The sequence below is a fragment of the Ailuropoda melanoleuca genome, chromosome 4 (assembly GCF_002007445.2).
Source record: "Ailuropoda melanoleuca isolate Jingjing chromosome 4, ASM200744v2, whole genome shotgun sequence".
Lineage (NCBI taxonomy): Eukaryota > Metazoa > Chordata > Mammalia > Carnivora > Ursidae > Ailuropoda > Ailuropoda melanoleuca.
Window position 1 is genome coordinate 25,346,894 of NC_048221.1, and position 25,815 is coordinate 25,372,708.

The 25,815-nt window shown below is 46.5% G+C and overlaps 1 protein-coding gene across 5 annotated transcripts in view; it reads left to right on the top strand.

Annotated features, from left to right (window-relative positions):
• Nucleotides 1-25,815, top strand: part of FLNB (filamin B) — a 137,907-nt gene that overhangs the window by 30,890 nt on the left and 81,202 nt on the right. For all 5 annotated transcript variants that reach the window (XM_002913523.4, XM_034658528.1, XM_002913524.4 and 2 more), the window contains exons 2-3: nt 22,218-22,466; nt 24,669-24,766. In XM_002913523.4, coding sequence (XP_002913569.1) covers nt 22,218-22,466; nt 24,669-24,766 — 347 coding nt within the window. The remainder of the gene's footprint in view (nt 1-22,217; nt 22,467-24,668; nt 24,767-25,815) is intronic.

Consider the following 25,815-nt stretch of genomic DNA (forward strand, 5'->3'; position numbering starts at 1 on the left):
CAGCCAGGGGTGGTATGGCGTCTTAAAAAAAATCAATTAAATGTTTGAGTACCTCCTGAAGTTGCTTGCTAGGACCACAATTGGGATTGTTTTTCTTTTTCTTTCTTTCTTTCTTTCTTTCTTTCTTTCTTTCTTTCTTTCTTTCTTTCTTTCTTTCTTTCAAGATTTTTCATTTATTTATTAGAGAGAGCACAAGCAGGGGGAGCAGCAGGCAGAGGGAGAGGAGGAAACAGGCTCCCCGCTGAGCAAGGAGCCTAGCATGGGGCTTGATCCCAGGACCCCAGGAACACTACCTGAGCAGAGGGCTGACACTTCACTGACTGAGCCACCCGGGCACCCCCACAATTGGGATTCTTAAATATCTCACAGTTTCAGAAAATCACTCTTCTAAACTGGGCAATTCTTACATGTTACTAGCTATTCTTTTTGATTGAAATAGAGTTGGGTGGCCAAAAAGGGAGTATTGGAGTGGGAGCCACTGGCAAACGTGTCCTCAGTGGGCTTGGTGCTCCAGGATGACCCAACCCTCAGCCTCTAAGAAACTGCAGAGGAGAGATTTCCAAATGAGGGTTCTTTACCAATGAGTGTTGGGGTGCTTGGCAGTCCTACAAATCGGTCTGGAACCCTCGCTGTGCTGATTTGGAGGTAGAAAGACTAGGGTTGGAGAGTGTTTAAAGCCCATGGAGAGCCAGAAAGCCCATGGAGAGCCAGAAAGGCCTCACCTTTCACCAGCACTGTGGCCTTGGGCAAGTGTCTGAGCCCTAGTTTCCCTGTCTGTGAAATGGGGATAATAATGGGTCTTGGCCTCATAGGCTTGTGGGATGAAAGGAGATGATAGCATGAAATGCTTAACATAGGGCTTGGTACACACTGAATGCATGATGCATGTTGATTGAATGAATTTCGAGTCCTTAAAAGGGTTAAATCTATTTTAATTTAAAACCTGTAATGATACTTACTTGTTGGTTATTTTCAAACACACGTTCTCGATTTTATCTATCACCGTTTATTCAACAAATAAGTATGAGCCCGTATTATCAGAGATTCTATGTGTAAAGTTTTGATTGACTGCATTCCTAATCGGACTGAGTGGTAGTGAATGGATTACCACTGGCCACTTTCAGTATCATCATTACTCTAGAAATGAAAGTCCTAACCAGGGAGATTCATTCCACAAAAATCCCCCGAGTTTCTCCTCCAATGCCAGGGTGTGGAGCCTTGGCCTGTCGAACCAGGTGTGGTAGCTGACCACCTGTCTTCTCATGGAGGATGAGGACTTTTTTTTTTTCTGACAGTGCATTGCCCTGAGGCCCGTGTATTTTCTTGGATAAACCACGTTCAAAATGCATCATCTCATTTCTAGCTTTGACATCTTTAAGGTAGAGGAAGGACACTTGTTGAAACAGTGAGTGCAGAATCCTTCTGGATTTTCGTTCCATCTTCCCTACCCCCTCACTTCTTGTGATAATTTTTTTCTACACGTAATTCAACAAAGTGAAAGAGTTGAGAGTCAGTCACCTGTGGTCCTCCAAGTTTGCCAGAGAAAGTAGTTTAATTTGAATTTCAGAGAAACATTGAATAACTTTTAGTAGAAGTATGTTCCAAATGGGGCAGGCAGTTCTCTCTTTAAGTCATCGAATGGGATATGCTTACACTACACAATTATTTACTGTTTCTCTAAATTCATATTTAACTCGATATCCTGTATTTTATTTGCAAAATCTGGTGGCTGGAGATCCCCCTGCCTGCTCAGGGTTTTCTTGTTCGCTGCGGGGTAGTGTTTGCGGTTGCAGGAGTGCCTGGGAGAGAACTGGAGTGTCATCTCCTCACACTGTGGCTTTGGGCTCCAGGGTAGGGGCCAGATTAGTAATTAGCTAACCATGACCTCACCCTCGAGGAATGTGCTCTTGCTAGGTATTAGCGAGAGGTTTGGGCTCTCGGGAGCCATTGTCAGAATCCTGTCGGTGACATCATCAGCTGGAAAAGCCAGCTTCCAGGCCTCGGGAAAGAGCTCGAAAGACAGGGCTCCAGTTTTGGTAATAAATGGAAATGGATTTTCACAGGTGGGGTGTGGAGGAATTTGTTACAACAGGAAGCCTGATGGAGCCTCCTGCCACGTGCAGCCCCCAGCCAAGTTTCTGGGTTCTGATGAACAACCAGAAGCTTCTAATGCGGCATGCGATTATACTGTTGGCCCAATGCCCTGGAAAAATTGGCTTGTTCTTGGTGAACACTCCAGGAGCTGTAAAAGGGGGCGTCAGGACTGCTTTGTAGCTCTGAGTGGGGCTCTTACACTGGGGAGGAGGGGAGGCTAATGTGGTAAGTGTTCATTATGCTGCTCAGAGTAGTTCTAGAAAATACATACTTTGTACCATCTGGTCCCTCCACTTGGGGATGGGGTGTGGGGGGGGGTAGGGGCACAGCCTTGGGTGAAGCTGTCTGGATTTAGACATTCAAAAAATCTTCTTTTACCTTGTGAGCTGGAAGAAAGAGCAAGCTTTTGAATTTTATTTTTAAAGGCTAATTTATTGTGCATGACTAGGCTGTCAGACTGGAAGGGGACCCGACTTAAATCAAGGGCTGAATGTGGTAAATGAAGCCATTTAATTTTATTTGAAATTTCCCGTAAATCCTTCTGGGAAAAGATGGGCTCCAGGGGTGAGGGTTCTGACCTCAGGGCTGGGTTTTGCAGTTCAGGTTTCTCTGGCCTGCTGGAGGTCCCCCTTAAGCTGTTACCCATGGTACTTTTGCCCAGCTGAAGTGCTAACGGCAGGCACACTTGACCAGGTGTGAAGACTTCCCTTGAGCAAGTAGGAGGCTTGGAGCCCCACTTCTGAAGGTCTGGCCTGCATCCCGTTTGGCTTTCTTATCTGGTTAGAATTCAGAAGCATTGCCCCTGGTCTCCAGGTTGGCTCACATAATGGCAAGGCTGGGACAGATCCCCCTGCGTCTCCTTTTCTTCCACGTCTTCCCCTGGGGCTCCACCCCCCACTGGCACAGTGGCCCCAGGCATCTGTGAAGTGGGATGCCATTTGTGCCTGTCTGTGTGAAGTATGACAGCCTAGGCGCTCAGGTCCCGAGCTCTTACTTAGGAGGTGGCCCATGCTGACTGAGCATTTTAGGGGAAGTCCTCAAAAGGGTGGAGCCTGAACCACTTTTGAGTACGCCCGGCCGCTGGTCATGTGGGATCCCCTCCACCTCTCTGATCCCTCTGTAAAATGGGTGTACCTGGAGTTGCCCCAGGAACCAAGGGCAAAGCCTCTCCAATGAGCGACTCCTGCCACCCCCTTCTAGTCCGCTGTGTTAGCGTCCGTTGTTAGTGGATATTCTTTAAAAAAAGAAAAGTTGAAACACAGTTCCCAAGAGGACCTTTTTGGTCCTCTGTTCACCACTGCAGCCCGTTTATTCCAAGGGACTGGCAGAATCCTTCTCATCCTTGTTAGAATGTGGCTTCCTTACTTTGAGACAAGGGTCTCATCAGGTCTGTGAGAAAGGAGGCTTGACACAATAGCTTTGGGTGCCGAGTTCCTGACTTCCTGGGTGCGCTCACTTTCCTCTCTCCTTTCCCATTCACCTCTCTTGGGGTCTCTCTGCCCCAGGCCCATTCGCATTCAAGGAAAAGGTTGGCCTCTTGGGTAGGGGTTTTGGGGCCTTTGGATTCACATGGGGTCTGGTTGTCAGCAGTGATTCTGAACCCTTAGAACCAACTTGAAAGCTTTAAAAATTATGGATACCTGGTCCCACCCCAAAGAAATCCTCATTTTGTTTTCTTTTGGGGAGAGCCACTGCTTTTTTTTTAAGCTTTTCAGATGATTCCAGTGTGTAGCCAGGGTTGAAGCTCAAGTGATTTCTCTTTCTTTCTTTCTTTCTTTCTTTCTTTCTTTCTTTCTTTCTTTCTTTCTTTCTTTCTTTCTTTTTCTTTCTTTCTTTCTTTCTTTCTTTCTTTCTTTCTTTTTCTTTCTTTCTTTCTTTCTTTCTCTTTCTTTCTTTCTTTCTTTCTTTCTTTCTTTTTCTTTCTTCCTTTTCCTTCTTTCTCTCTTTCTTTCTTATAGATTGTACTTATTTATTTGACAGAGAGAGAGAGTGCACAAGCAGGGGGAGGGGGGTAGAGGGAGAGGAGAAGCAGGCTCCCCACTGAGCAGGGAGCCCAATGTGGGTCTTGATCCCAAGAGATCATGACCTGAGCCGAAGGCAGATACTTAACCAACTGAGTCACACAGGTGCCCCGAAACTTAAGTGATTTCTCTGAGCAACAGAGGTGTTGAGGCTTGCGAAGAAAGTTGAATACGCCAAGCCTGAGGTGGGACCAAGGTCATGACCACCAGTAAGAGCAGAGCAACCCTGGCCTGTCAGTGGGGAGAGACTCAATTTATTTTACATCCGTTTTACGTGTAATTTGAATTGATTGTAATGGCGTATTTTATAATTCAGGGAAATAGATGATGATCAGGAAAGAACATTCCGTATATATCAGTACCAACATGAGAGGTTGAGATCCCTTCAAATTAAGAACCTCTTTGACAGGGCTGCTGCAGTTCAAAGCCATTTTTGTAACCGGGCTTAAAACAGCCCTAGTCCACTCCTTTGAATTTCCTCAGAAACGCGGCTCCCCCTCCTCCTCTTGGAGGGTGGATTTGATTGTTCACAAAGGCCCAATCATTTGGCTGCCAGCCTGGTGAGTAAGGCAGCTGAGTAAGAGGGGAAACAGGGCCTTGGGTCAGAAAAACCAGGATAACGAGTGGCCTGACTGGATTTTCTTATCTGTTCAGAGAAGCCCCAGAAGCTGCAAAAATTACAGCTTCCAGCGTGTTTTGTGTGCAGTGGCCGTGACATTCATGGGGATGGCAGCTTGTCATCGGAGCAGCCAGAGCAGACGCACACAGCTCTGTAGCTCTTGGGCTGGCAGGTGCTGGAGGTGTGTGCTGACCCACCCGAGGGCTCTCGGTGGTGGTGTGATCTGTGTGCTCAGGGGAGGTCAGCGAGCACAGCTGTTGTGTGAAGGCCGTGCCCTTCCTGCCCTGAGATAGACCCGTACAAAAGGCTGCTGCGGGAATCCAGTGGTCGTCCTGGCGTTCCTGCCCCTCTAAGTCTGGTTTGTGTGTTCCTCCGCTCCCTGTGCGCAGGGGACATTTGTAACCCATTAATTCTCTCTCAGCACTGTGCTAAGTGTTCTCCATTCCTGCCAGGTGTAGGCCCTGTCAACCCGCTTTAAACTTTTTTTTTTTTTTTAAGATTTTACTTACAAGTTTATTTGACAGAGAGAGAGCACAAATGGGGGAGCAGGAGAGGGAGAAGCAGACTCCCCGCTGAGCAGGGAGCCTGATGCAGGGCTCGATCCCAGGACCCTGGGATCATGACCTGAGCTCAAGGTAGACAATTGGCTGAGCCACCCAGTCGCCCCACTGTCAACCCACTTTACAGATGAGGAAAACTGAGGTTCCAGGAGGGTGAGATCTTGTGGTAGTGGAATGGGATGTTGACTGAGTGAGCCGTATCCCTCTGTACTACAGATTGGAAATCCATCTGGGGCTTTTTACTTTAATCTAGATTCCAACCCTTAAAAAAAAAAAGTGATAAACAGGTTTTAGGTAAATCTATTAATTTCAAAATGAATTTTTTTTAAAAAAGACAGTTTATATTCAGTACTTAGCTATAATTAAAGTGTATTCATTTCACAAACTTAGTGAATGCTTATTAACCTTAAAGGTGCTGTGCTGGGGCACCTGGGTGGTGCAGTGGGTTAAGCATCTGATTCTTGGTTTTGACTCAGGTCATGATCTCAGGGTCATGAGATCGAGCCCTACCTTAGGCTCTGTGCTCAGTGTGGAGTCTGCTGGAGATTCTTTCTCTCTCTTCCTCTGCCCCTCCTGCTGTGTTCTCTCTCACTCTAAAATAAATCTTAAAAAAGAAATAATAAAGGCACTGTGCTAGGGACATGGTTTTATCTTCAAATATCTTACAGTGAAGGAAAAAAAGCCAGAGAATGAGTAACAAGTCACTGTGGCATGTTTTGTAAGAGAAGGTTCTTACAGTGCCTCCCAGAGAGGCATGAAGAGCAACAGTTTTCTTTTTCTTTTCTTTTCTTTCTTTTTTTTTTTTTTAAAGATTTTATTTATTTATTTGACAGAGAGAGACAGCCAGTGAGAGAGGGAACACAAGCAGGGGGAGTGGGAGAGGAAGAAGCAGGCTCCTAGCAGAGGAGCCTGATGTGGGGCTCAATCCCAGAATGCCGGGATCACGCCCTGAGCTGAAGGCAGACGCTTAACGACTGCACCACCCAGGCACCCCTGGAGCCAGGGTTCTTAACTGAGTGTGTTTTGGACCCCATTGTCTCCCTGAAGTCTGCAGTCTTGTCTTTATGGATAAAATCATGTACATGGGGTTACAAAGGAAGCTAGTTATATTGAAATACATTTATCAGAAATTTTTGGATATAGTAATACATGTTCATGTGTATTTAGATGTTTAATAAGATCTGGCGACTAGTCCAGTAACCTGCCGTGATTTTGATGTAGTGCGGAGCATCCAGGATATTTTGAGGTATCGCCAGCACTATAATGTGATGGGACAAGATGTGATTTTGCTGGTGACAGAACCACAGGTGCTGCTAACGATACAGCTGTGTTTTATGGTGCACAAGCAGAGCGGGACAGTATGCTACCTTTTCATTAGAGGTTACCAAGACGAAAATTCCTTTTTCCTATTCAAGCTCATATTGTCTCCCCACCGACCCGCCTTCTCCTGCAAGAGTCCCCAACTTAAGACAGTCCCTCGTAGGAAGCTGTGATGTCATTAAGGATGGTGGCTTGTCTTGCTAACTGTCATGGACATTTGGCTTCCTGGTAAGATCGTGTGGGAAGGCCCTCTTCTGTCTACTTTGTGAGATGGTCTTCAGATATTAGAAAGCATGATGCCAAGGAGAAAGGGAACGTATCCGAGAAGGCTGGATCTTGAAGGTTGGCTAAGAAAGCCACCGAGTGAGAGGCAGGAGAGGAGGGCATTCCGAACACAGGGGGCAGCCCGGGGTTCTGCCCGAGGGGGAGCACAGGCCCAGGGCATTCGGAGGGTCAGCTGGCTGGGGACACTGATAGAGGCCAGCCGTGGAAGCCTTGGGACACGGCTAGGGAGTTCAGACTTCGGACGGCATGCTGGGGTGTTTTAAGACCTTAGGCCCTGAGTCTATCCTATCAAATACAATAAAACACACCCATCTCTCATACTAAAAAAAGGGTGTGTTTTGTGCAGGTGTTGTCGTACAATAATTTGAAAGATTTAAAAAAAATACTTTTGCTCTTATTTATTTGTATTTGTATTCTGTTATATTATTTGGCGGTGACTCTCTCCTTTATTTTACAATTGACTGATTTCTCAGCAATTATAATGTATACTTTGGAATTCTCAGGATGTGAGAAAACGAACCTGTAAGTCATTTTCACATGTAATGAAATCCCCATAGATGTCAACCATAGAACACAATTAGTGAGGAAGACACAATGCTAAATGCAGGCATTTAATAAAATATTTATTAACTTCAATTTCTTGAAATTTTTGTTTGTTTTGGAACCAATTCTTCCCCCAGCTCCCCCAACTTTCAATTGTTTTACATGTCCCTGAGAAGGGGCTGTGCCTCAGGGCTATGGGGTGGCCTTGCTGGAACCCGTGGAGAGATTTGGGAAGAGTTAAGAGTTCCTCATCTGTGGACAGAGACAGGAATGGCCAGTGGAGGGGGATTGATTTAGAAGTGGCCAGCAGGCCTGGGGGAAGGAAAGGATTTGGTGGGAGAGGGTGGTCAAGGATGAGTCCACTCGGGTTTGGTAGTTGGTTGACTAAGTGGGTGGTGGTTTGGTAGATGAGTGGACTGCTGGTTATCTGGTCAGCTTGTCTGGTTGATTGTTGGTTGGTAGGTGTATTGATGAGTGGGTAGTTGTTGGTCAGGTAGTAGATGGCAGTGGTTCCCCCCCTTTTGCTTTTCTCCTTTTTACTATGTGTTCAGCATCATGCTAGGTACTAGAATCACAGTGGTGCTAGAGACTGAGCCCACTCCCTATCTGGGATGCTTGGATGACAGGTGACTGAATCTCAGATTCCCATGCAGCACTGCACAGAAGCTTGGAGAGTGGCTTTAATTAGCACTCAAGCTGTGTGGCTCACTGCTCTATTGGTATGCTTATGAGTATTTCATCCTTACATAGCACTAGGAATGCTACTTGGATGTGTTTCAGTTATTATATCAATAATTTTTACCAACTTTTTTCCTCCCATGGCAGGAAGCACCCCCCCCACCCCTACCCCATTACTGGAAGTTTAGAGCTAAGTGGCCAGGGGTGGAGCTTCTGGAAATTTTCCCTGCTCACATAATTTGATACTGCTATTGCACCCATCAGGACAACTCCCCTCTTTCTACTGCATTAAGTGGTGGTCCAAATTACCAAGTTTCTTCTCTGACTCTTCCCACTTGGCAATACATTGTCTGCAGATGAAGATTTTGACGTTAGAAGCTCTCAAGCAAACCCAGAAAGAAGGAGGCTGCTTTTGGCCTGGATCCCTCTAAATCACGACCCATGTTTAGGAATTACAGTTTGCACTGGAACAATGAGCTGTTTCTTCGTGTGGTTTTTAAGTGAGTTGGTTATCACCAGAATTGCATAAACATCATGGTTAAGGGGTGTGCTTCCCTTTAGCCCCCTTCACTGGAAACAATGTTTTGAGAACCTAATTTTATTACCCTCTATCTGCAAAATTCATTGATTCCAAGTAACATGGTTCTAGATTCGTAATCCCGGCCACCAAAATAGTTGTAGATCAGAGAAAGCCTCAATAATTTATTTCCTGTCATCTTCCTTTTGTGCCCCTTGCCTGTCTCCCTCACCCCACATCTACCATTTATAGAAAACGTATTCTCCAAACCTATGGGAACATTCAGGGAAAGGGTTTTGTAGAAGATCTAAAGGGCAATTTCAGGTAGAATTACTGAAGTATCTTCTGGATACTTTAGAGTTCTTTGAGAGCATATAAAAAATCCAGTAAAGTTGGGAAATGCTGCGTGGTACCCTAGTGCTCTCAGAGATTGTCAGTGTGCATTTGCATATTAAAGGCTCTGAGAAGTCCTGCGGCAGTTTAAAATTGTTCAATTCCCTATAACCCCAGCTTATTTGACCCAGGAGCAGTTTGTCTTGGAAAACCAGCTAATGTCTAGAGTAGTCTTTTCAAAGCTGTGGTACACAAGATGTTAGTAGGTGTTACACAGCCTTCATTTAAAAATTGTAACTGTTACGTATTTTCACATGTTTAAAAACAAAGTGACTAGGGAACCATTTATATATATAAATATATATATATATAATTTATATGTATATAAATTTATGTATGTATACACACATAAAATTTATGTGTGTGTGTGTGTGTGTGTGTGTGTGTGTATACATAAATAAAATAGGCTGAGGGAAAAAGAAAATTGAATTGATTTAAGGGAAAACAAACCCCTCCTGGTAAATGGTCTAAGTTAGGACCAGGTTTGTGAGTGCGGCCGGAGGGACAAATCTTCCTCAAGGCCAAGTTTAGCAGAGCTGGTGTTTTGCTGAGCCAGGAAGCAGCTTCCAACTCAAGTGCAGGACACTTTAGATAAAGAAGTGGTACTGAAGACGCTTGGCGGTGGGCCGTGCGTCTTCAGTCACTGGCAGCTGTGGCTAGGGTGGGGCCTTGGATATTCCGTGTGTGTCACTTGCTTATGCCTCAGGGATGTTGGGACTTGTTCCCATTTTAGCAGAGAAGCTGACCTGCTATGTGCCTGGTCTGTTTATTTTACTGCTGTGGCCGTTTATTGTGGGACAGAGTTCAGGGGCACAGCGATAAATCTCTTTTAGGAGGTTGATGTAACCCTCAGCGTTGACTTCCTCCTCAGCTTTTGCCAGTTTAGAAACCCTTTGTAATATTATGATGTCTGCGTATGAGCCTTTTCGAAGCTTGCAGCCCCAGCCTGGTCTCCAGGTGGAATGGCCAACAGCAGATTCTGAAGCTGGATGGCCTAGATTCAAATCCCCCTCCACCATGTATGAGCTCTGTTACTTTGGGCTCGATTTATCTGCTTCTCAGTTTTTTTAATCTGGAAAATGGGACTAATAGGGATGTCTCCCAAAGCAACAATGAGAATTCGGTGGGGTCATTGCCCTGGGCCTGGGCCCTCGGTCCTAAATATAACTGAGTGCTGGGCTTCTGTGTCATAGGGAGGACACTCTCAGGGTGCCAGGGAATAAGGTAGGAAGGGATCAGAAAGGTGGATAGTTTTTTTGTTTTTTGTGTTTTGGGGTTTTTTTTTTGGTTGGCTTGTTAAGCAGGCCCAAAGGCAACTGGACGACTCCATCTTCTCACAAGGTAATCTTAAACATCTTCCACTCCTCTGGCAAGCTGTCTGGAAATGGCAGAGGCCGTCTCCTGAGGCGGAAACTGTTGGTCCAGGAGAGTGTGTATGGCTGGGGACCAGGAAGGCATTTGGATGGCCCCTGTGTGACAATGGAGCAGACGTGGTCCCCAGAAAGGCATCTGCCCCATCCTGCAAGGCCTCCACGGATTTGTTGGTTCCTTGTTGACAGGGGACATCAAACATGGTGAGAATCATATGCAGCATGAAAAGATAAGACTGGCTCCCTTGCACTCCCCCACCCCCATTCCCTGTTCCCCTGCCCAGACGCAAATGCAGCTGGTGAACAGTGTCTTGTCTTTTCTAGAGGTATTCTGTGCGTATCTGAACGCAATGATGCCATTCCCTGGCCACCCTGTTACTCATATGCGAACGCACTGTACACATCGCTTTCATCATTTGATAAAACCTGTCACTTTTCCCGCATCAGTGCCTCTAGATGCCGACAAGCAGTTTTGTTCAATGAAGAGTTCACGTATACTGTTTCTTCCTTTGGGGAGGTGTGGGTCACAATTTATTATAAAAGTAATGCATGTAACTTAGAAAAGAAATTCAGACAACATGGGAGCATATCACAACAAAAAAAGAGAAAGCTCGTCTTTTGCAATCACCCCAAGTCTTCTTCCCAGGGAGAGCCAGTGAACACAGTTGGGTGTGCATGCTTCCAGATTTTCCTATTCAGATAAAGAGTCATGCCTTTTCCGAAACAGAATTGCACGTTCTATACTTTGCTGTAAATGCTCCTGTTCCCTTAATACATCAGGAAGGCCCGTCCCTACTGGAACAAACATATCTTTCTTATTCTTTTCACAGCGGCCTATTGCTCTTTTGCTTGAATGTTCTGTAAAGTTTATTTAACTGTTTATTCATGGGAAGGCATTTACGTTGTTTTCAGTTTTACTCCCTCATTATATGATGGTAACGAGCTGCTTTCCTGGTTAAAGATCACTTTCATATCCAAACCTCCCCCTCCCCCCATTAGAGAAAGGAATCCTGTTAGGGAACTTTCTTGAATATTTTGTGCTTCACATTGAATTTATTGACCTTGCATTTAATTTTCTGTCAACAGTGGCCCAGGCTGGCCCCTGCAGACTGCTCAGGAATCTGCTGGAGGAGTTGGGGTGGCCTGCAGTTTTTAGCAGACTGCCAGTTCATTGAGGCAGCTCACTGAGCAGAGAACATCTTGATTCTATCAGCCTTAATCCCGGGTCCCTGATGGGGGCTGGTCTTGTGGTCGTTAGCAGATGGAATGCTCGTCTGTGTTGGAAGGCACAGTTCTGGGGTGTTTGGCTCTGAGCAGTCTTGAACCAGAATTGAATGGCATTGAATCTTTCATGATATTAATGGGGCACTGTTAGTCCTTGAACTTGTGTGTGTTTATAATGTTACAGTAATAATAATAGTAGCTGTCCTGGTCCCTGCTGATATGGTGGGTCCCTCAAAAGGCAGAGCACTGCCTGATTTACTCTGTCATCTGACAAACACTTGACGTGGTAAGTTCAGTTCTGACTCAGCTTCCAGGTGACCCGCCGCAGTCCCGGGGTCACTCACTAGCCAGGCGTGGGAGGGAAACCAGGCTTCTCTGAACCCTGACTGCCCCATCACTGCCTACTTCCATGTCCCTGGCCCCTGGGTTACTTGGCTTCCAATTATTTTAGCAAGTGAGCTCCCCTTTGTCTGAGTGGGTTCCGTCCTGCCCCCACGCCCATGCTCTTTATCCGGGGATGTTGGTGGCGTGGAATTCCTCCCACCGGAGGAGCTCGGTGTCTGGGCCGAGCGGGCTCCATTGTGGCTGGGTGGCACATGTGTCCGGAGGCCTCCTTATGTAATTTTGCGTTGAAGATTCAAATTTGGGGGTACAAATTTGATAGTGGGGGAACTGTCTGAAAACTGACCAAATGGGTAAAGCCCCTCCCTGTATCTGTCCTTTGAGAATTTCTTTTCTTCCAGCCTCATCCTTTTTCTGTTGGTAATGATGGGAGCCAGCGGTTATAAATTATTTGGTATTTTCCTCAGCTTGGTTCCTGTTCAAGACTTGAAATTGGGAGTTTTGTTCTTTTTATGACTTCACAATCTTTGGGCAGGCTGCCATTTCTATAACAGGCTTATGTGGGTTGTAACATGAGGTGAGCTATGTGGGTAGGGGTATGCAAACTGATTTCTCCCCTTTCAAACCAAGGAAACCACCTTGATCTTTTTGTAACAAGGCTCAGCTTTTACATGTTTGCAGTGGAGGGATGAATACCTGTCCTAGTCGTCAGCATTATTATGTTTTGCCTTTTACTCTTAATTGTAAAAGAAAAAAAACAACAACAAAAACTGACCTCAGGAAACAGCTTAGCATGAGACACAAAAGGCAAAAAAAAATAATTATTTTTCTTTTTTTTCTTAAAAGATCTTCAATGTCTTGCCCTGGGGCAGGGTTGCAGGGATGGGGCGGCGGGGAGGCAAGTAGGGGGGTGGCCGGTGGTTTTCATTATAATAATGTTGTCATCTCTTTGTGGAGTGTTTTAAAGCCAATTTAACTTATTATCTTACATAAAAATATAATTTGTAGCCAGCACAGGGCCTGGCATTCAGTAGGCACAAAGTATTTTTGGGGTATGAGAACAGATGAATAGAACAAATTGAGCTTTCACGTATGTAAGTGACCCTAATTTCTATTTTCCAGGGAAAATACAGCTGAATAGGTTTGGAGGAACGAGGGCAGAGCTGTATCTTCTGCCATCCTCCCTGACTTCCCATGCTGAGCAGTAGGGCATGCATGGAGGACCTCCCAGATGCTGGGTCATTGGAATCCCCACTTCCTAGGGTATAGTAGAGGCTGAGTCATGACTGAGACACGGGAGCTAAAATAATCTGTGTCTGACTCCTGCTCGCACCACCCAGGCCTGGTGCTGTCACTTTCTGTGCTGTCTGTACACATTGTTCTGCCAGAACCTTGACAGTTTAGGGACCGTGGGAATGACGGGGGCAGTTACAGGGTCAGAGGCCCTGCCTGGGTTCCCCTCCCAAGCACACCGCTCACCGGCCGTGGGTCCCAAGGGTGTGTCCCTTCCTGGTACTCAGTCTCCTCATCTGTGAAACGTGTGTCCTGTTGTGCTCACCGAATACGGTTGTCATGACATAATGTGCATTCAGAGAAGTAGGGGGTTTTGGGGCTTGGAAAACGGAGAGAACTGGGTTTAAATCTAGGTTCTCTCTCTGTTACTTTTGGCTGGTGCCTCTATGGACCTCTGTCTTCTCATCTGTAAAATGAGATTAACCATAAAAACGATCCTCATGTGGTCTCAGGGAGGGTTATGGGAGGTGATGCATGTGGCACAGGGCCAAGCCCGGGGGCAGGTCTGGAAGAGAGGGAGCTGCTCTTACAGCATGGTTGCTGTTGATGTCAGGAGGGGAGGGGTTTAGGAGTCTCTGAGCATGGTTCCTCCTGCCTTCGCGCTTTTTCTCAAAGGGTTACCCTGTGGGCTGCGTTTGCGTGCACAGGGTGGGCTGTGAGCTGAGTTTCAGGTGAGGTGGTTTTGCCACGTGACAGACTGAGCTGGAGGACCGTGTTTCAGGTGAGCCTGAGGTGGAGTCAAAAGGTGACCAAGACCTCCGTTCACAGCCAGCGTTTATTATTTCAGCTGGACATGTTCTCAGAGTCATGGTGGCTGGAAGCGATGAGTGAGGGACAGACACCATGCTGAGAACTTTTGAGCTCACTCTGGGGTTTCCTGGGGCCTCCCAGTGGCTGGACTCCTGGCTGCTCCACTCCCCGCTCAGGCTCAGGGGTCCCTGGGGCCCTCATCCTACCACTCACTTAGGAGGCCTGTGACTTCGAGATCGAAAACTTAGTGTAGAATACATTGCTTTGACCATTTTGGGGTGTCTTTCCTTTTTTCCTTCTTTCTTTAATCCTTATAACAAGGCTAGAATCCTTGTTCTAACTTTTCAAGGCTATCCCAATAATACTAGTTGGAGGGGACTTAATAAGTTCTAGGCCTGTTCATATACATATCTCATTTAATCCAGAATGACTTTGTTGATGGATAGAAAGTAATTCCTAGAAGCGATAAGAACTTTTCAAAAGCGGCATTCAAAAGCCCACTTGGTGATGCAAATGCATCTTTTAAATAAAGAATACCTCTTCACCAGAAAATCCGGTGTTTGGGATAAATTCGGAAGCAGGACACCACCATAGTATCTGTGATCTGAATGTCCACCAAATACTCTGTACCAAAATAAAAATAAGGTATTTATGAAATTATTTGTTCCAATTATTCCAGGCAGAAGTTGTCCAGCAAGTGAGAGAAAACAGAAGGGATAGTTGGCAAAGTAGGAAATTTGAAGTCTGAGGTTATGTATAAGGAATGTGTTAAGGGCCTATAGTAGAAATCTCAAATCAGGGATCTGGCAGTGTTTACTCAATTCTCTTGCAGAGAAATCCCAGCCACTACTCCCCATGCGGTGCCCAGGGCAGGCATGGCTAATCTGCACAATTCTACCTCGCCGAGCCTCCGTGCCTATTCATGGCAGACATTAGTAATCGATTTTCTTTCCTGCTGACCCCAGATAGGGCCTCAGAATCTTTCTCAACACACTGAAAGGGTCTTCACCTCACATGCCAATGCCATTTGCCACTCCTGGTCTATTGTGTCATCTCCTGACAAATTACTAACATAAAAAGGCCTTCCACACGCACTCTTTATTAACTGAACCCTGACATAGTGAAGTGTAAAAGTTAACTCCGACAGCTCCTCTGTCATCCTGGAGAGTTCCTGAGTAAGAAAAAGGATCGGAAATCCAGCCGACCTGAGTGCCCCAATCCACCCTTATTTTATTGTGGTCTGTATTTTATCTTACTGATAGAAGTAGGCCCATGTGACTTCAGGACCTCAAGGCCCAGAACATCCTCTTTTTATAGTTAAACTGCTGTAACAAAGAGATAAAAATTAAAACAAAAACAAAAACAACAAACCCAAATACAGTAACTTTTTTCATTCTAAAGGTTGAAAGGGCACCTTATTCTGGGACGCAGGTTCCCTCTACCACCTTGCCTGGCCTCCCCTAGGGCAAGTCAAAGCTAAGTGACTGTCATGTCAGGGGCTCTTGCTAGCACTAGGAGGGAGCGCTGGGAGGAGGCACCCCCCCCACCGCATCTGGCCAGGGCCCCGAAGTGATAGCACACTTCCCTCTGCTCACCGTCCATTGGCGAAGCAGCCATGCTGCTGAGCTGCAAGGGAGGCTGGGAAGGGCCATCCAGCTGGAAGCTGCAAGCCTGGGGAAAGGGGAGAGAGGGTTTTAGTGGCCTTCACCGCGGTACCCCTCAGTCATCAGCAGTGTGAGTCACCTGGTTGTAAGTCTGTCTTGCCTTTGGATAGTTTCAGGCCCTAGATGAAGCCCCGAGCAGGAGAGAAGCCAGCCTGGCCCCTTCATCCTGCCCAGAGGTGTCTGGGCGGGTACATAGTCCTGCCGAGGTACACAGTCTATCATTTGCTGTACGGATGGAAGGACTGTCGCACTCCCAGAAATGCACCCCGGTTCTGGGCAGCAGACTGAGACGGTCCTCCTCATCATGGCCTTGGGAACAGGTGGCAGCTGAGAAACTGAGGACAGCGGTGAACTGCCTTCTTTTAGTGGAGGGTGTCCTCTTGTTTGGACGATGGAGGCCAACAATTCAGCCACAGTTTGTTGAGGCTGGGAAAGAAGGCAGGATGGGGAGAAACCGAAAAGCCAACCTGGGAGGCCAGTGAGCCCCAGTTCCGCCACCTGGGTCCTGGGCCCAGGTGATCTGAGCACTGCAGTGTGGGGTTGCCTCGGGGCAGCCCTGCACAGGATGCTGCTTTGGTTGGCTCATCCAAGCAGTCAAGGCTGACAGGAAACCCCAGTGCAAGGAGGTCACCACCTTTAACGGCTAAGCTTTCACTTTTCCCTTCTGCCTTTGTTCCTTTTGTCTCAAGGTTGATAAAAGGATGTTGAAGTCGGTGGTAGTAAGAGTAATAGTAATAAGACGAGCGTTTCATGACAGCTGAGTGTGTAGGGCGTCTGAGTGCTGCAGATGCATTATCACATGCAGGCTCCCCAGCGGCCCTGTGCTCCTGTTCCACATATCCCCCAGTTTCCAGGAAAAGTCACTGAGGCACACTGGGATTGGATCAGTTGGCCAGGGCTCAAGTGTGCTGGTGCTGAGCCCACACCTGCNCTTGTGGCCCCCCCCCCCCCAGCCATCGACCTGTGCCACGTGCTGTGTTGCCTGCTGGGGGTGCAGAGGGGCTCACTGTCTGGAGCAGGTTAGCATTCTGTCTGAAAGGCTGTGCGTGGACTTTTGCATCCAATGAGAAGCAATTCTGTAACTCATAGAGCACCAGAGAGGAGAGGACAGGGAGCCATGCATGTGGCAGCCTGTGCCCCAAACAGCCAAGTGGCCATGCTTAGAGGAGCACAACAGCCTGTTCCTACCTTTGCAGAGTAACGCTTTGAGCAGGGGAGGCAGACGTGGCAGGGGCTTATTTCAGCGTGGCCTTAGTCCCACTAGAAGAGAAGGGCACATTTAACCAGGGACCTACTATAGTGTCGGATATAGAAGAGGTGTTAACCAGGTCAGGAGAGGTGGGGAGAGAGTTCCAGGCTAAGCCAGCAGAGGCCAGAGATGAAGGTGAACCCCCGGGCAGTGTGACGTTGGGAAGTCAAGAAGGGGCCAGACTCTGGGCTCTTGTGGGCTGCTCTTTGTACCGTGTTCTCTTTCAGGGAGGTCTGATAAATGATCAATAGTTGGGTTCCTGGGTGGTTCTTGGTTTCCGTCTGGGATCTCAGGCCATCTGGATCTCCTTAAAGCCCTCAGCACAGAAGTGTCCCCTTGGCGCCGACCCCACATGGCCTGGGTTCACTGTAGTGTGTGGGTCAGCCGCCTCCCAGAACAGGAGATCGGGGACCTCAGAGACTCCTGACCCTTCTAATGAATTGCTTGGCTCAGAGAAGTGACACATGGAACATCTCATCCTCCCCGTAATTTACAAAGTAATGTCTTGCCTTTTGTTTCCTGCTTGCCTGCAAACCTGGGATTATAGCTTCTGGGCTTCTGGCTCTGGGGAAGTGTGTTGGGCATGTAGCAGGTATTCAGGTCCGAGGTGAAGGAGTAAGAAAGGGGAGGGAGGTAATATTCAGCTCCTACCCTGCACCTGGCATTGTGCTCAACTCCTGGTGTTCTGTAACCCACCTCTGCCTCACCAGCAGCCCCGTGAAGGTGTTGACTGTGATCACTTCCATTTGGTAAACGAGAAAACAGTCCAGAGAGGGTGGATGGACTGTTCGAAGTGACATGTCTAGTTGGGTTGCTGGTTCCAGAGCCTGTCCTTGCAACCATGGTGCCCCACTGCCTCTCAGAGGGTAACTGACATGAGACGGTGGGGAGCAGAGTGTGCGGCAGACCCCTCTAAGCTAAATCAGAGCTGGCACGTGGCCTGGGTGCTTTTCCCCAGGCATATGAGAAGGAGCTTTTGTGAAACTTCTACGCCTGCTTGATTCCTGTAGTCTGTGTTGGCTGTTTCTCACCTAGCAGTGAGCTCTGTGTTGTGGCAAATGGATGACCTGTTGTTCTTACTCAGGAGAGTGAAAACGTGGGATGGTGTCCGCCCAGGCCTCTTCTCCCGGCCTCCACCACACAGCCCTCAGTAATATGAGGGGAGGTCAGCGCGGTGAATGTGGTGGGCATGCAGATGGCTGCAGGAATCCTGCCCTCCTGATAGGAGAGAGGGAAAGATTACCGTCTCCCTTCCTCGGAGGAACTTGTCTGCACAGTAGATGTTTCCGTGATGCTTCCAAAGATTACCTAAAAATAGCCAGTTTCCTCCCCCGAAAATGTGCCCATTCCTGATTGCTGCTCAGGGAGGACTGGGGAACCGGTGTACAGAAGTGACTCGAAAACATTCCGTCCTGGAACCTACAGTAGCTCAAATTAACTTTCTAGCTATTTAAAAAAAAAAAAAAAGAAAAGAAAAAAAGCCACAGCCCTCACTTGGAAGCAATGCTGGGTAATTTTAAGTAGTTCCAGAGGGGGTGTGTGGTTGGAGGGTCAGTGCTGGCCAGAGCCAGGCCGTTACATGGGAATGGGGATTGGTTGGATCTGGGGAGGAGAAACCTGTGGCCAGATTCCAACCCACCGACAATCTAAGCAGATTCTAGGAGGTCCAGCAGGCGTGGCGGGCATTGGCTTATTTTATTCCATAAAGAGGCTCTCAATGAGGTGGAATCCTGCCAGGGAGGCTTCCAGCTGACCTGGCCTTTTCTCCTTTTACATTTCTGTTCCATGTTTATACTCGACATAAACATCACAGAGCGTGCTCACATTTGAAAACCCTGTAGTTGGCTGGGATGGTCTGACATTGGCCCTGTGACGCTCTATAGCATTTCGGTTTCAAGGCATTGGGACTCTCCTGTTTCATGTGGGTGGGAGAGGGGAGACCTTTTGGGCAAGCTGCCATCTTTTTATTGTTCCAAGAGTTCGGTAAAGCATTTGAACCTTCACCTGTCAAAATCACTTTTGGAGCGAGGACTGTTCTTTCTCCAGCTTCTTAGAATAGCAGAACAAAAGTATCATTTGTCCCAATGAGACCTTAATGGGGGCTTTCCCGTTTGGACACCCACCTTGAATTCATTGAAAACAGAAGTTCTGGGCATTGTATTTTTCATACGTTTGGCTCAGACTTTTACTGGGTCATATTTCCCCCCAAATCTTTTTTGAAAAATACTCATGTCTCATTCCTTTCGACCAGCATGTGTAAGCTGGGTAAAAATAGAGCAAACTGGTTTCATGTTTTGATTTATGGATCAGATCTGCAAGTTTGCATTTGAAAAGCACTTAACACATAACTCAGGAAAGTTGAACTTTGCAGTCTGATACTTGTGGCTGGATGAGACTCTTTGGCCTGTTTAGATCCTGCCTGGTGCAAGACCAGACCCTCCGTGGTTCACCACCGGGACCCTGACTAACGATAAGTGTACACATACTTTACTTCCTTCCTGCCCCTGCCCCCCACCCTTCTGAGGACTGTTTTTCTCCCTGTAGTTTGAGTAAAGGAAACTGGCATGGAAAATTGTTTGACCTGGAATTTCTTACGATTGGTAGGTAGTAACTCAGTAATCAGCACTTCAAAGACAACCTTCTAACAGGATAACTAATCAAAAAATTCCATCGCGGTCAAGGGCTGTCACCTGGAGAAGCATATATACAGTCTGGTGGGATGATTTCCTTGGATGTCCAAGTTCTGTGCATGGCCAAATGTTTTGTGCAGACAGCTGCTGCTTTATTGACCACAGGACCTCAGAAGCAGAGGTGGCTTCATGGTCTTAGAGTCTTCATGGTCATACAGTATAGGACCCTGCCCTGAGAAGGGTTCTCTGCTTGGTTTAATGCTCGTCTGCTGCCATCCTGAAATTCTTAATACTTTTTGAACAAGGAGTTTTGTATTTTCATTTGTTACTGGGCCCTGAGACTTACATGGACTGTCCTGCTTAAAAGTTATTATTTATACAGTTCATTACATAGAAAATCTCTGGGCACCTTAACTTTGAGTGAGGATTGCTCAAATATAGATGGTCTCACCAGCCAGTTCATGGTAATCTTTACTCTGCACAGTTTTACATGATCAAGTTTTATTATGACTGCATCTGGAGCCATAAAGCTACCTTTGGTTTTGTGGGTTTGGGTGTGCCCTGTTAAGAGGATCTTTTCTTGTGAGAGGACTAACAATAAACAGGTTAATTAAAAAAAAAGAAAGAAAAGCCTCCGCCCTTTCAGTTTTAAGTGGCATGCCATTTACTCCTTATCAGCATGTGTGTATATTTCTCATGTGGTTGTAGTTGGGTTTCATTAAGTGCAATCCGGCGTGTGTTTGTTTAACCATCATTCAGGTGGTTTGTGGTGGATGGGTGGGTGGGACTCGGTAAAGGGAGCTCCAAGATGGCGAAGGCTCAGTTACTCCCTAGCAGGTGCTCGTAGTCCTGCAATGGGGCCTGGGAGGCTTGGTTTTTGTCTTGAGAGGGCCCTGGCACAGTCACACACATGCTGGCGGGAGCGAAGTGCCACCAACTGTTGGATCTGGCCCTTGACTGAGGAGCCAGGGGTTGTCCCACAGGAGGGTGGGGTGACTGAGGAGCCAGGGGTTGTCCCACAGGAGGGTGGGGTGAAGGGTCTTCCCATCAAAGGGAATACAGAGCATAATACAGATCAAGTTGGAGACAAGGTCCAAGGGGTTCAAAGCAGGATGTGGTCCAGGAATGAGAACTCTCTGTGTCTGTGTAAGCAGTGTGAACTATGGCGGGACAGGTGACAAGGGTGAAAAAGCAGGCTGGGTTTGGGGGTTCTGGGCGTGCTATATGTCTAAGGAGTTTGACTGTGGGCAGTCGGGACCATTGGTGAATTTGGAAGCACAGAGTTACGAGACCAGAAAGATAGTTCTAAGGTTATGTGAATATGGTTCAACTTCACGGCTGTTGAGGACGCTGAGAGAGGTAGGAGGGGCCACATATTTACTGGGAAGGTGGAGAAAAGGATTTGCCAAGAGATGTTGATGGAGAGGGGATTGACATGTTGGAGAAACCTGGGGTTTGAAGGAGAAGTCCAAGATGGCGCTAAGTTTTCAGTTTGGAGTCCTGGTAGAAATGGGGGGTTGCAACAGGGGATTTTGATGGGGAAAGGGTGGAGGAAGTTGGGGGGGATGGGTGAGTAGATAGGAGTAGAAGTCTGTGGGAGGAGGTAGAGGAGAGAGAGAGGGAGAGAGAGAGGTGAGGGGTAGATAGGAAGGGAAGTGTGTGGGAGAGGGGGAGAGAGATGGGGGATAGGAGGGGAAGGGGGGGGGAGAGGCAGGAGGGAGAGAGAGAGAGGATAGATAGGGGAAGTGCGTGGGGGGAGGGAGAGGAGGGGAGTACGAGTGAGAGAGGAGATTTTGCTGATAATGTTGGATTTTGATGGACGTAGGTAGAGGCTGGAAAGAGGACAGAGGACAGAGGGCCACAGAGAAGCCAATGGAGTAGCAGAAGGTAGAAAGCAGCAGCAGTGAGATTCCTAGAAGATCCCTAGAATAGGGTCCTGGGTTTGGCATGTTCTGTTAAGCTGGGAGTAGACTAGAAAGGAGCCATGACCTTGGACCAATCACTTATCCTCCTGGCAACAGAGACTTTGCCGGGCTGGATTAGCTTAACTATTAAGGGCTTTATCTTATGAATGACTAACTTGTGAGAAGAGCAGAGATGAAAATGATTGCTAACACCCAGTGATGGTGAGATCTGAGAGAAAACTGGCCTCTTAAACCTGTAGATGGGAGTGTAAACAGAAACAACTTTTTATAGGGAAGAGGTATCCAGGACATAACGATTAATGAAAAGAAAAATTTTGAGACCCATTGTATAGTATAATATAAATTCAGGGCAGCAAACACACACACACACACACACACACACAATCTGGTAGATCACATACTCTCAAGTTAGCAGGTGGTTGTCTCTGGAATTCAGCTGCCCCTTCTTAATTGTATTTCTGAAATACTTTCTTTCAAATTTAAAAGCTCTTTTTTTATGGTAAATTTCAAACATATACAAAAGGAGAGAGAAAAGTCTAATGCAGTTTCATGTACTCATGATCTAATGATACCTGTAACATCTTGGAACCTTCTTTCATCGATTCTCATCCTCAAGGATTCTGAAGCAAGTTCTAACATTACCTCCTTTCACTCTGAAATGGTTCTGTGTGGTTCTCTAACAGATGAGGATTTCGTTTACAGAGGAATGTGCCAACTCGAGCCTGTGCCTCTCTCCCCAGATAGCAAAGCCATCGTGGATGGGAACCTGAAGCTCATCTTGGGCCTGGTGTGGACACTTATCCTTCACTACTCCATCTCTATGCCTGTGTGGGAGGATGAAGGGGATGATGATGCCAAGAAGCAGACACCAAAGCAGAGGCTGCTAGGATGGATTCAGAACAAGATCCCCTACTTGCCCATCACCAACTTCAACCAGAACTGGCAAGATGGCAAGGCTCTGGGGGCCTTAGTAGACAGCTGTGCTCCGGGTAAGTGTCCAAGCTGCCTGAGCCATCTCTGCAGGATGGGGTTGTGTGGGCCCCAAGCCTCTTGGCTTTCCAGTGGGAAAGCTGGGTTTGCTGGGATTGGGATTGGTGTATTCTGCTGGTTTGAGCCCATTGTAAGAGCAAAGGGAACTAAAAATGGCTCTGTTTACCTTCTAGGTGTGTCCATCGACTTTTTGAACATTGAACTGTTATTTACCCAAATTCCCAATGAAGCCCCTAGTTCTTGGAGCAGGCCTTGGTTTAGCTTTCAGACTCCAAAGTCCTGCTTCTTCTCACAGTTGGTGCCTGGTTTCCCATGGACATGAGCAGAAACATGTGGCCCTGTTAGTTGACTTGGCATGAAAATCTAAAAACTTCCATTGAGTGGAAAGTACCCATTTTTATCGACCGCTGGTTTGACTATATATGGCTTTCTCCACCCTGTTCTTTCTGCATGGCTATGAAATAGTGTTTGGTTGGGATCCAGTTGGAGGTTTTTCCACCCTTTTCTGAGTGGTTGAGTGTACACCAAGGTAATAATTATCCTCACTGGAGGGTTTAGATTGTTGGGTAGGGTTTGCTGGTACACACTCAGTAGAAAAACCAGAGCCCGTGTTTATATGCACCCCCAAAATTGCTTCTAATAAAAAATTTACTCTAATAATCATTTTCCATTTATGAATACTCTGAATATATGCTGGTCACATTCATTTTTAGTAAGCTAATTGTTCTCACCGTGCAGTGAACAGAGCTGGCTAGTCTGTATTGGGGAGGGAGGGAGGACTGACTCCAGGCCTCATTCTTCTTGAGAGCCTATAAGCTGCAGTTATCCAGAACTGACTCAGAGCTTAGCATTAGTTAATTTCCCAGCACCTTCTTCCTTGCCTCCACCTCCAGACACATTTTAAGATACCTCTTTACCAGTTTAAACCTGTGGATGTTTACTTCAGTCCTAACACTTCTGTGCTTACAAAGGTTTTTAAGATGATTCTAGGTCTGGGCTTTTGGGCATGTGGATTTTTGAATTATACAGATGCTAGCATAGTGTTTTTAGGTGTATCTAGGAACGGGATTGTGACTTATAATAAGAAATATATATTTGGGTCTTTGTCCCTTTCTTGGCACAGAGCTCCAAAAGTCCTTAGAGTTTCTTAAGTGGTAAGAGCCATGATAATGGTTCCTTTCAACCACACCTGAGTTTATGTTAATGAGATGAGTTTTGGACAGCCCTTAAGCATGCACTGGGGCCAGGGGAACCAACCATGTGATTAGAGGGTTGGAACTTTTACCCCCATTCTTTTGACCTCCAGGGAAGGGACAGGGGCTAGAGATTGAGTTAATCACTAATGGCCAGTGATTTAATCAATCATGCCTACTTCACACAATGAAGCCTCCATAAAATTTCTCGAACTACAGATTTTGACGAGCTTTCAGGTCAGTAAGCACATGGAGGTACGAGGAGGGTGGCACACCCTGAGAGGGGATGGACGCTCCGTACCCCTTCTCCCATACCTTGCCGTGAGCATCTCTTTCATCAGGTTGTTCTTGAGTTGTATCCTTTTATAATAAATCAGTAAAAAGCAATTAAACTGTTTTCCTGAGTTCCATGAGCCACTCTAGTAAATGAATTGAGGAGAGTTGTGGGAACCTCTGATTTATAGCTGGTGTGTTAGAAGCCCAGGTGAGAACCTGGACTTGCAGGTGACATCCGAAGTGGAGGAAGAGGGCAGTCTTATGGGACTGAGACCTCCACCTGTGGGATCTGACTCTAACTCCACATAGATAATGTCAGATTTTTGAGTTAAATTGCAGGGTATCCAGCTGGTGTGAATCCTACACATTTAGTGACCAGGGTATAGAAGTATGAAGGTGGTGGGAGGAAAACAAAAATCTCCTGCAAAAAGGCTCCAGGCCCAAGGAGTTTTACAGACTTTTTTTTTTATTTATACCACACTTCAAGGAACAGATAATGTCCATGGTAATGCAAGAACATGAGAGCCTGAAGGAGAAGTCTCAGAATAGTTTCTACTCTGGCACACTCATTTCTGTGATACTTTTTGCCCTTAAGGTATATAATTGATCGTGATTTTTGGAAGAAATTGTTCTCTGAATTAAGATACCAAAGGGGCTGAATGGAAGCACAGGGCTTCCTTTAATCTCTTCAGTCAGCTAATACTAACAGAATCTTTTGTGTTATGTTAACAGGTCTGTGCCCAGACTGGGAATCGTGGGATCCACGAAAGCCTGTGGATAATGCACGGGAAGCTATGCAGCAAGCAGACGACTGGCTGGGTGTCCCACAGGTATAAGTATAAGCAGCGCCATGTTCCGTGAGGCTGTTTCCATCCTCCAGCTTGTTCTGGCACTCTGTGGATGCCACTTTGGGTCTAACAGACCTCCTCAGCATGAGCCTTCAAAGAGTATTGCCTCTGGCACATGCCCATCTTCCTCAGTTTACCCATAATAATAGGTTCTCCTTGACTTGGGTGCTTGTAGATCATTCAAAAATCTTCACATCGCTCTTTGTCACATGTGGCAAATTTTGTAGTATTTTTGCTGCAGAGATCTTAAAGACTATCTTGGGACACCAGACTGCAAATGTAGACTTTAATGATAGGGTTGCACTGTAATAAATAGCCAATATTTGACCACTTTTTACATATTTAAAAAGTCTTTTTTCAAATCCAATATCTTAGGGGAAGTCACAGGACTTAGAACTTTTTAAAAAAAATTTAAACCACGATACCTACCATTATTGGCAATTGCAGAAGAATTTGTATTGCTCATAATCCTATCACAGGACTATAACAAGAGAACTTGGAAAGTGGGTAACTCTTGGATACCATCGGCAGTAGCCATATTGTGTGGTTGAGGTCCCATCTTCTAAGGTTCTCCAAGGAAGCTAAAAAACTCCCCCACAGTCCCATGTTTGAAGCCCTGGTCAAGAGCAGTTGTAAGTAGCCAGTGCCATGGATGGATGACCTCACTACAGGTTACATTATGGTCTAAGTTGGTGTTCAGAGCTGAGTTCTGTGTCTTTTGTAATAGGATCGCTTGGGAGGTAGAAAAACCCGTCTGTATTTCTTTGGTTTGGTTTTGACATTATGTCTCTGCTTCATGGCCTGTTTCTTAGCTCTTCCACCCTTCGTAAGTGGTGTGGTATGTTTTTCATCTCCTCCTAAACCGAAAACCATCTCCTTTTGACGTTCATGTGATGTTGGCACTGTATAGTTAGTTGTTGAAGGAGCTGCCTAGAAGAAACATCAAATCAGCGCACATCCTACATTTTATGGAATGGGTGAAGGCAACTGTTCAAACCCAAGTAGCTGTTTTGTTGCTGAAGGCCAAATAG